Raw genomic sequence first — 11,600 nt, 5'->3', positions numbered from 1 at the left:
AATACGAAGATCATAAATTTAGGTTTCATTCATATTTCAGACTATGGTCAAAAATACAAAATCTACCGAGTTTATAAACTCCATAAGAGCTTGTGCACGTGCCATTCGTGTCAACCAAAGTAAATTTTGGAAAAACGTGCATAAATGATCCATCATATATCAGAGTTTGCAGAAATTAAACTATATGCAATGCAGTCCTATTCTAAGCAAAAATGTAAATTCTTATTCCAAATTATTACATCTTTACATTGAATAAAAACAAAAAAAATTAAGATTAAGTCTTGTTCTTGAATGTTCCTGCAAAACTGGAAAAACATGTTAGCACAGAAATGTAGGTTTTTCTGAATTTATCCGAAAATATGAGAAATTATTGGATATTATTCAGATATAAACCCAGAATCATACTCCCTTTGATATAAACATGAAATAAGTAATAAAATTTAAAAATATATTAGGAAATTCGAAATTGGGGTCAAAATGACCAAAATGCCCTTGATGACCTTGAAATGAAGGTTTTCTAAGAGAATTTTTGTAAAAATTGGAAATTTGAAAATCAAATGAAATAAAATCAAACACAATATGATGAAATATGATGATATTCATGAAAACTTAGAAAATTAAAGTTTGGAATTTCAAAATTAAGGTCAAAATGACCAAAATGCCCCTGATAACAAGACTATGGTCTTGAAACCAGGGTTTTCTGGAATAAATTTTGCAAAAATGAGAAATTAAAATACAAATGACATTGAAATTAACCCTAATATGACATGACATGCTTATTTACATGATAAAAAACCTAAAATGGCAAAAATATCATAAAATATTAAATTTGACTCGATTTTCGCATTTGAATTTAAAAATAAACTAACATATAAAGCAAATGAACTTAAATTTAAGCCAAATTTGGCATGGGCACTTAGACTAACCCTAGGAACAGAATATAATCCTAAAATCTATTTTTTGGTATTTTTAAATATAGAAATTCTAATAAAACCCTAAATTTTGTGATTTTTGCCTAAAATGCCAACTGTAAATTAGATTTTGGATAATAAACTTCCATAAAAATTTCCCAAATTTTATGGGGTGACAGAAAACAGTTAGACAAAGATTTTTTCCTTTTACACATTTTAGTTTTGACCTATGGTCGGAGCTGGACAGCTCCGACAAGTCGGATTGGAATTCGGCGACTCTCGGATTTAGGGCAGACAAACAGGTTTCAGAAGAAAAATGTGGGAAAAATAGAAGACATATGAAAAAATGACTGAAATTATAAGAAAATGTCTTTGACAAACAAAAGCAATTTTAATCTTTTTACAGAATTGGGATTCGGGTTACGGTTTGGAAATGAGCACACTGTTATCAGAGACCTGAATCTCTGAAATTCTCAAGCATGAGAATCTGTCAAACAAAAAAGATAAATTTGGGAAAATACTTAAATAATCCCCAAAAATCCCAAATTTTTGGAAAATGATAGAGGAATGGGTTAGAAACAACTTTCATGTTGGAAGTTTTGATAGACGACTTATGGGTTGAACAGACACAACACATTAGGGTTGGTCTATACCCTGATAAGGAAAAATCAAGGTTTTCCGAGAGGTCTGGGAAAATCGATTTTTAACAGAGGTCAAATCTATTTATAAAAATCCCAAAATTTGTAGACAATTAGTATATTTCATCTTGAGTCTACTATGATGAAATGCTATAAAATGTTGATAAATGACATGAAATGTCATGTGAATTGCTAACCCTGAATGAAGAAATTTGGATATTAGACCCCGATTGACATTTATATCAGTTCAAAAAGTGTTAAAATTTATAAAATTTGCAAAATGAATCAAGAAATGGTTTTCGGGCTCTACCGGGTCAAAGTGACATTGAAAATTAGGGTTTGAGCTGGATTGAACTGGGTTTTAGAGTTTCAGAACTCAACTGGACTGACAATGCACTAACTCAATTGACATTTTCGACTAAATTTTCAAGAAAATCTGCCATTTTTAGAGAAATGATGCGGAATGGTCATTGGAGTGAAGTGAAATATGAATCTGAGCTGGGTTTGAGCTTGGATAAAGGTCAGTAATACTGACATAAACTAAAATTGAAGCTCGAACACTAGCTCAATTGACTGGATTCAGCTCGATTTCAGCTGAATGAGCTCAAATGGGCTAAAATGGGCTCCTGGACACTTGGAAATGGTTTTGAACTGAAATTAGAGCACTTGAACTTCTAGTGAGCTCAAGCTAGACTCAGGGGAATATGACTGATTGTGAATGACTGACTTAGAGATAATTTGCTTGGATTTGAGTGAGAAATGAGCTTATTTCTGAAGAAATGATCCCATTTTGGCAGAAATTGTCAGAAATGAAAATAGTCTGTTCACTGTGAGCTCAGGTTGACTCCGTCTGACTGGGGTCCGGGATGACCTAGGGGTAAAATGGTAATTTTCCTAATAAAAGTTGGTAAAATAGTGATTTTCTAAAATTGACTCGAGGTTTGGCTCCTACACTGACCTAACAGGGTTGGCACTGCACGAGGAGGGTTGTCTAATAATGAATAAGGTAAATTTGGGGTGTTTACATAGGCATAACAGTACTTACGTTTATCATATCGATTTGTAATATGAATAAGCAATTATACTGAATTATTGTATCGATTTGTAGTGTTTGCTAGTGTCAATTATTATGATATTTGTCGTATGAATTGCGTCAAAACATGCTAATACTATAAATCAGTACTTTTATTGGCATGGTAAATAATAACTCGAAGATCATTACAAATAACTTAATCACCTTTTTTTTGGCAGGATCAACCCATTCTTTGTAAAGATCTTTAATTATTTCTCTTCGATGAGTACGTACAACCACCAATTGAAACAATATTGAACATAACAAACATCTGAGAAACTATATCGATTTGAATGGTGCAGTGGACTGCCATTACGAATGAGCTCGTTTGCTTGCAAAGGATATGTGGGATCTGACTCCTGATACAAAGTTGTTGTCAGAACTTCTGCAGAAGAACATGGAGCTACCAGTTGCAGAGTATACTTTTGAATATGCTCTTATTGATTTAATATCTGATAGATCCTTAGCTGCACAACAAAGGGTGATCCGACAACTGACGACGGTAAAAGGTGGTTCGGCAGCAGATGATGGTAAAAGGTGGTCTGGCAGCAGATGACGGTAAAAGGTACTCCGGCAACAGACGACAACAAAGGTTGCTCCCACGACAGCAGACGACGTAAAGGGTGCTCCTCCAGAGGTGTAAGGGTGATCCAGAATGGAGAAGGCCACATATTTCGAGGTTGAGACTGATCAAGTAGAGGTGTTGCTTAGGGCAAAAACAAATGGTTATCCTCCATTTTCTGGCTGGAGGGGATTTTGGTACATTACTCGAAACATCATTTCATGATGCTAATGGCAGGAAAGGATACTTTAGTCTTTGCAAATGTACTGGACTTCGATGCTAAGTGATGCAGACACACACGGGGAAACAAGCCCCATGTGCTTACATACGTGGCGCTCATTCAAACCCAAGAACACACACATGCCTGGGGGGGACATATAACCTGCTTTGATGAAACATTTTACAGGCAAGTCGAACTATTCTGACATTCATTTCCCAAATTCAACCTGAAGAAAGGGTTCAACTCGTGGGTTGAATTTGGGAAATGGAAATTTTTGATGAAAAATTCTTAATTCATGATTTGAATGGACCATCATAGGGGTTCAACCCTTTCTATCATGAACACGCACCTGCCTGGACAGAATTATGTGGATGTTAGAATAGTTCAGCTTCTGCAAAGGTGGGGAAGTCGACGGACCAACTGCCTCTCTATAGCCATGGCCGCACTCGCTTTCTTATATTGAGGGTTAACTCATTTCACACTCGGAGAATCCATTCTAGTCGAAGGGTGCACCTATGCCTTTCAGTCCTGGTTCCTCCGACATGTGCCAACCAGCGCAAGTTTGTTCAAGTACAACGACAAAGAGGTTCTTCCAGTTGCACGATACAGATTCTTGATTGACAACCTTCAAGAGGAAGAGATCGTGTGGGACTACTTTGATCGTTAGGAATCACCTCCCAGATATACCTATGCATATGGCAAGCGATTCAAGCTACTTGGCCCATTCTTCTGCACCTATTATCATTCAGAGCAATGTGTCAGGCAGTTTTCTCAGAGGCAGAAGCGCGTAGAAGCACATATGCTATCAGGGATCATGCCAGAGTTTGATCTCGCATCAGCGTAGTGGTCCAGAGCATACCATTCTGTCAGATATGACTGAGATTCTTTTGTTACTCTCACTCTTTTTTGGGGTTTTCGGGTGTCCAATGATTATCAGAAGTGTTGAAAAACTCTTTGTCCCCCTCCTCTCTGTCAAGTTTATTATGAATATAATCATATATTTCTTTAATAAAATTCTTTCAATTTTCATTCTATCATGGTTTGACGACCTCGCCTAGGTAACAAAACACATTTTTAGTTGTTTATTTTGCAAAGAATGACAACACAATTGTCGTGTTTTAAACGACGACTCAATCCCTAGTAATGAGATATTCTTTCAATTGTCTACCAAATTCTCAGCAAATATTTTCTTCTCATTCAAAGTCATTCTCAGGACCTAACCCTCAGTTTTGCCCTACAGAGAGCGTTCGTGATACTTAATGGTTCAGACAAGGTCAAAAAAGAAAACTACACCAATCAAGCGCATAGTATACTCAATAGCCTCAGAAGAAGAGATGATCTCCCTCCGATTAGTCAGGAGTCAAGGTTAGCAAAATAAGGACGACATCGATCCTCAAATGTATGCCCTTTTTCAAAAGATGATGAAGAAGATGATGAGTGAACAAGGTGGAGCTAGTTCATAGAAGATTTCCACCAAGAAGAAGGCCAAGGGCCAAAAACTGAAAAAGCAGATGAAGGTGTCTAAGAAGCGTATTGAGGATACGTCTGCCGAATCAGAATCAGTGGATGATAAGACGAGAAGAGGGTCGACCCACAAATTCAAAGATCAATCTGTCAATGATCCTGACCAACCACAACTCAGGGATGTGGTTAAGATGCTGAAAGATCTGCAAACCCGTGACAAGGGCAAGAAAGTCTTCACGTGCGAAAACTTTTATGATGGTTTAGACGAGGATGACAGTCTTGACAATCTCCTAAGAAAGTTCATCAAATTCGATGATTCCGGTGATCCAAAGGCATATCTCGCTATGTTTTTCGCTAAATGTGTCAATTTCAAGCGAGACAACCAGGCGCTTTTCCTTTGTTTCCCTCGCAGTCTAGAGGAAACCACAACTAAGTGGTATTCAAAACATGTGAATCCGATCAAATTGAAAGAGTTTGACAATGTGGTGAATATGTTCATCGAACGATTCCTGTTCAATGCCCAGGCACTTCCAACTCTCAGTCATCTCTGTGGCCTCAAGCAAAAAGAAGATGAGAAAGCCTGAGATTTTATTCATCGATGAAGGTCAGCTTGTAACAAGATGAGAGGCCCGATATCAGAAAGACATGCACTATCATTAATATTGAGCAACTTTTCACAACACCTGAGAGGACTTATTTATACTGCATCATCAAAAACTTTCATCAAGCTGACAGAACGAGCCGAATGGCTCGAGCTAAGCATGAAAAATAGAGTTTATGAAGGCTTCATATTTACCAAGGGCAGCAATCAGAATAAGCAGAAGAAGAAAGCTCACTTTATTCTTTCTGCCAATGATAACAAAAGCAATAAGAAAAATCATGATAACTATTCAGAGGTATCCAAGGGCCAAAAAGAAAAGTTCTTCAACAATGATAAGCCTCTTCAATCTAGTCCTCAGCATAAAGAGAAAAATCAAGAAAAGCCAAAGCGCAAGGATTGGAGTACGGATCAAAAGTTCACCCCTCTGGACCAAACACTTGGAAGCGTTCTGAAATACATGCTCACAAAAGATATGATCTGTACCTAAAGCAGCTGATCCCACAACAATCATTGGCAGATTCAAAGAAAAGTTCTGCAAATTTCATCGGGCAATAGAGCATGATACTGAGAATTGTTTCATTCTGAAGAATATCATTGAAGATTGCATCGACAAAAATATCTTTATTGAAGACGAGGAAGACACCAGTCGACCATCCTGAGCAAGTTTTCTAGGAAATTGACAATGTCAAGACTATGTCACTTCCATCATTTTATCATTTTGAAGGGACAATGCAGTCCCAGTTCTCTTATCAATTTGTTATTTTCTTCTTCAATGCATTAATAAATTTATCAAATTTTCTCATGACTTGACGCCATCTTTTATATTCCTCCCTTACAAAATGCTCTTCGATCAATCAAGAAGCTCATTGTCAGTTTTTACTTCATTATCTTCAGAGAATTCCCCAGTTACACTGAGGCATTTTTCTTGAATTTTTTTTTTCCAAAATGTTCTGTATGCAGGAAGGATCAAACAAATCTTTCATTTTGCACTAATGTACACCCATTTATATCATTTTGCATTCATTTGCATCAATTTGCATTTGCATCAAACTTCTCTCCGCTCAGGTTAAGGGGTAAACCTAAATCATTTTCCATGACTTCCTCAAAATGCTCTTCAAATTTATTTCATCCCCGTTCAGGATAAGAGGTCAATCTGAAAATAGGCCATGAACAACTAACTATGATGGTTCATTCAAATCATGAATTAAGAATTTTTCATCAAAAATTTTTATTTTCCAAATTCAATCCACGAGTTGAACCCTTCTTTCTTAATAGTGACCTTTACCCCTGTAGCAGCGATCGTTCTTAGGCTGTAAAATTTTTATTTCCTAAATTCAACCCATGAGTTGAACCCTCAGTGGTGGTTTCGTCACTTGGCGGCTAGCGGCAGTCCCACTTTGCGTCAGTCAGAAACCCTAATCAAATCTTCTTATTATCCTGAGAACGAACCTCAGGAGGTTGGACGCCTTCTGTCGAGTCCAACCAATCCCCGTCGAACTCTCTCATCAGTCATCATCAGCTTCAGAGGGAGCTCCCAAAAACCATCATGGCGGAGCACATTATCAAGCCATTGGTTAAACTCGCAGACGTTCAAGGCAAGGGACGGGCTCTAGTCGCGTCTCAGACCATCGTCTCCGGCCAAATCCTTGTGAGGGACAGTCCCATCCTCATATACCCTGCTCACCACCAGGGCCAGTGGCCGTCCTCCTGCACTCGCTGCTTCCGGAAACTTCCCTGCCCAGGCCCTAACAGGAACAGTAACATTAACATTAGCCCTACGCCACCGCCCAGTCTTTCGTGCCCTTGGTGCTCGGATCACGCCCCTTTCTGCAGCATCGCGTGCCAGTCTTCCGGCCTTGCTTCCTCACATTCCCAGTGGGCCTGCAAAGCCATGTCTTGTCTCCGGTCCGCTCCTCTCAGCCCCGACCTTCAAAGTCAGGCCACTTTCCTCATAGCTGCCTACAACCTCGCTTCCGTCTCTCCCTCCGATTTCTGCCTTCTCTTGTCGCTCCAAGGCGACGGCGTCGAGAATGCGGAGTCCCAGATCCTCCATTCCTTCATCTCCGCCGTCACCGCTGCTCATCCCCTTCCAAATTTCGCAGAAGCTTCCCCAGCGTTAACCGCATCGCTCTTGTCCAAGGACAAGCAGAACGCCTTCGGGCTTATGGAGCCCCTGCACCCGAGCTGCGAACGATCGGTGAGGGCCTATGCCATCTACCCACAAGCTTCCTTTCTCAACCACGACTGCCTCCCGAATGCTTGCAGGTCTCCTTCCTTCTCTCATGCATCTCATTTTTACCTTCTTCCGCTAAATGTCATGAACGCCCCAATTACTTTCCTTTTGGCAAGCCCCTAATGTAGCTTACACATGCTCGAAGAACCGGGGTCTTCCGAACTTTTCTCTGTTGCTGTGTGATCAATGGCATGCTTCCTTTTCTTTCTCTCTCAATTCATCTATGGTTTGCTGCAGGTTTGATTATATTGACAACCCTGGTGATGGAAATACTGATATTATCATTAGGGCCTTGCATGACATTGCACAAGGCAGAGAGATATGCTTGAGCTACTTTCCTGTCAATTGGAACTATGCGGACAGACAAAGAAGGCTTCTGGAGGATTATGGATTCGTATGCGAGTGTGATCGTTGTAGAGTTGAGATGAACTGGAAAGATGAAGAGGACATGGATGAAGATGAAGATATGGGTGGTTTGGATGGAGGGGACGGCAGCGGAGACGATCAGGATTTCCCCCATGCGTACTTCTTTTTAGGATATTTGTGCGACGGAGAGAATTGTGGGGGAACTATGGCCCCTTTGCCTCCAGATAATGGCATGCCTTCAAATGTCATGGAGTGCAATGTCTGTGGACAATTTAAAACCCAAGAGGACGTAGATAATGATGTCAGTAAAGATGGCATGCTGGATGAGCGAGAAAATTGAAGGTTAGCTGTATCTGTTTTTTCCTGCACATCATGCCTATGCAGTTTATCATCCGAGTTTCTTCATCAATTTTGCTAGCAAATCTTCAAGAACAATGCGTCTTCACTTTGGTGTTTATGGTCGAGGAGAAACATCTATGCCCTCAAAATTGGCAAGAACTGGATCGGAAGACTGTTTTAGTCATCACGAGTTGGCATTTGGAATGAATCGGCGACATTACAAATATTGAAATAGGATTTAGGCAACGAGTATGTCCTTTTTTTTTCTTTTTAACTTCAATTTTTCCAACGTAGCTTTCTTTTGTATGCACTAGCTAGTTCATTATCATAATCTTCTTATCCTTTTCCATGAGAACAACCATTCTGTTCTACTTCTACTTCAACCCATTCTCCATAGATGTCTTTTCACTGCAAACTTAATAATGTTTGTGTCACTTCAAAAATTTGAAAAAATGTGATTACACCAAACTTGCAGCAACTCTATCTTGCCAGAATAGACATTCATCAGAGTAAAATCATACTTGTGCTGTTGTGTTCCCTTCATTGATATGAGACGCGGTTATTTTATTATTAAGAAAAAAAAATCTAGCAACTTGCATTCCTTAATGATGCTGCATGTGGTATTACTAGGTATATTCAGACAATGGTTTGAAACAGTATGGCATACAGTCGAACTCGAACTCGAACTCATGTATGACATCATTATGTTCTTGAAGTTTTAATTTATAGTGCAATTAGCACAAGGGGACCGACAAGATGTGGGAAAAAACTTGGGTACAGGACAAAGGAAACGCAAAGTTGCTTCTGAATAGAATTTCAACCTTCTGAGAGGATCTATCAGGAGGGTATGAGAAAAGGATACAAGATGTCATATTGAGAAGCTTGTGATGAACATAATAAACTAGCGACTTCCATCCAAGTCTATGTAGGTTAACGGTAAACTTCAGAATGTTGTAGTCATCGATGCGACTGCTCAACGACTTGTAGAACGGCTCAAAAATGGTGTTTTGGCAGTTTTGAGCGTCAGCCACTTGGCCCCTTTAACACCTTATAAAACTGAATAACTTCAGCTAAACAAGTCAGGTTGAACTGTGATTCAATGGCTAAGGCGATGAGAATATACTTTGAGAAAGGTAACTGAGTGCTTTCACGACAAGGCTCCACTTGAAAGACTACTGTTGTCCCCGTTACTCCACAGTTCCTTAGGAACTTCCACTGCCATTTGACAGCCAAAACTTTTTCTATGACTACTAGCAACGTATCCGCTATCTGTACTAACAAAAAAATAAAGTTGTCCTTCGTAATTTGGCTCCACTGGACATCAACCAAAGGAGAATTGCATAGCGGTTTACCCCTATAAATAAGAACCCCTATAAATAAGTGACAACCTCAAGAGTTTAGGATCATTCAATAGCTTAATCCCTGACTGCTAATATTGTGAGAAAAGTCATTCCCTATCGTTATTTTGCCCCTCATTCATTTTGGCTTTCGTTCTAGTACGCAGGAGGTTCTATCAGATGGATGTCTCAAATTGAAAAACCAAGCTGTGGTTTGCCAAAATTTGGACAGTCCTATTTGACCAAGTTCCCAATAATGGAGCGTGTTGGGGAATAGGTCGAAACTAAAAGTTAGGACAACGATGAATAATGGGTTGCCTTTTTATTAATTTAAAACTGTCCAAGACGACAGTAAAATGATACACACATGAAGATTGCAAAACGATTTACGTGGTTAGGCTCTCACTCCAGGTCATCTGTTTGATTATTATTGTATTTATAGACTTGGAAAGACCTCTGTGTTACACGTTTTTTAGAGTTCAAGGGTCTCAAGAGGTCCACACTATTTTGGGGTTTGGACTCTTGAGAATGCTTATTCATACAAGTCTCCGAAATATGAGACTCTAATGAGAGTCCTCCAAGACGCAGGAGTCAAGACCAAAGTCCTGAGATAGACCAAGTCCACCATGAGCCTGAACAGACTCACGTGTCCTGCGTGTCTTCTAACATATGGTTTGGCTGCTCATGGTAGTGCAATATGCATGATGGGTTTCATTCATTGGACAAGGCACCTTCTTGTTGATGCAATGGTGCAGCAACGAGTCCAAGAACTGATTTTAAGGCTCAACACCAACCACGGCGGTGATCTGTGTTAAAGTCCGGAATCCATGACTTATCATGCTGTGATTTCCTTTTGAAAGTTTTGCTCTTAAGGGTAGTTCTTGTCATTCTGTAACAACTGTTCCAAGTCCAATGTTTGTTTGTATCATAGATGCTATGTTTTAAATGTCCATTGTTTGATGATGATCTGCGAACAACTTGGACAGTCATAAATAATGGGTCAAATAACTTGTTTTGGATCTTATGACCCGATCCGTTCACCATTTATATGTTTTAACAAGTTTATTATCGTTTTTTGCTCAAATATGGATCCAATTACAAAATTATGTTTAAAAATCATGAAATTTTGCCCTGAATATGTATTTAGAATTGGATTTTTGCCCCAAATATAAGTTTTTGCTTCGAATATGGATCTCGAATTGGATTTTTGCCTCTAATACAGATTTTTTCTCCAAATATGGATCTCAAATTGGATTTATGCCAGAATATGAATCTCGAATTGGATTTTTTCCCTGAATACGGATTTTTGCCCCAAACATGAAATAACCATCAAGTGAAGCTGACCTCCAATATGAAACTCGAATTAGATTTTTACCCCGAATATGATTTTTTGCCTCGAAATGCATGACAGGATTTGATGAACAAAATAACCATAAAGTGAAGTTGCATTTCTTATCTTTTAGAAAGCAACGGTTTATTTTACTTGCCTATGTGATTCTGAAATTTTTACAAAATGTCTCCGAGTACATGGTGAAGGATTTTGTACTGGGATTCTCGTTGGGGGTAGCATCCAGCAGGTGCAATGGAAACTTGATCAGGAGCACCTTGTGACATTGTAGTGAAATGAGCCAGAAATATTTGTACCTCCTGAAGGGGATGCTTCCATCATTGCTATAGCCTCTAGCAAAGCCACCCTTATATCCCGAAGCAGGTTATATGTTCCCCCCCGAACAGGGCAGTTAGCTACATCTCATGATCGGGGGTCCCAAAGAGCACCACGTATGTAAGCATGTGCGTCTCGTATCCCCATGTTTGTCAGCATTAATTAGCGTTGGAGTTTGATAAGATTGCAAAGAC

General features: G+C 39.2%; 1 protein-coding gene across 1 annotated transcript; it reads left to right on the top strand.

Annotated features, from left to right (window-relative positions):
* Positions 1-6,927: 6,927 nt before the first annotated feature.
* Positions 6,928-8,734, top strand: LOC149833567 (histone-lysine N-methyltransferase ASHR2-like). The gene is made up of 2 exons (XM_090012901.1): positions 6,928-7,733; positions 7,939-8,734. The coding sequence occupies exons 1-2, from the start codon at positions 7,015-7,017 to the stop codon at positions 8,405-8,407; spliced, it is 1,188 nt and encodes a 395-aa protein (XP_089869027.1). The 5' UTR covers positions 6,928-7,014; the 3' UTR covers positions 8,408-8,734.
* Positions 8,735-11,600: the final 2,866 nt, after the last annotated feature.

This window comes from Nuphar pumila, chromosome 7, assembly GCF_984573655.1.
Source record: "Nuphar pumila chromosome 7, dmNupPumi1.hap1.1, whole genome shotgun sequence".
NCBI lineage: Eukaryota > Viridiplantae > Streptophyta > Magnoliopsida > Nymphaeales > Nymphaeaceae > Nuphar > Nuphar pumila.
The sequence above is the reverse complement of the archived record's forward strand: the minus strand, read 5'-3'. Positions and strand labels throughout refer to the sequence as shown.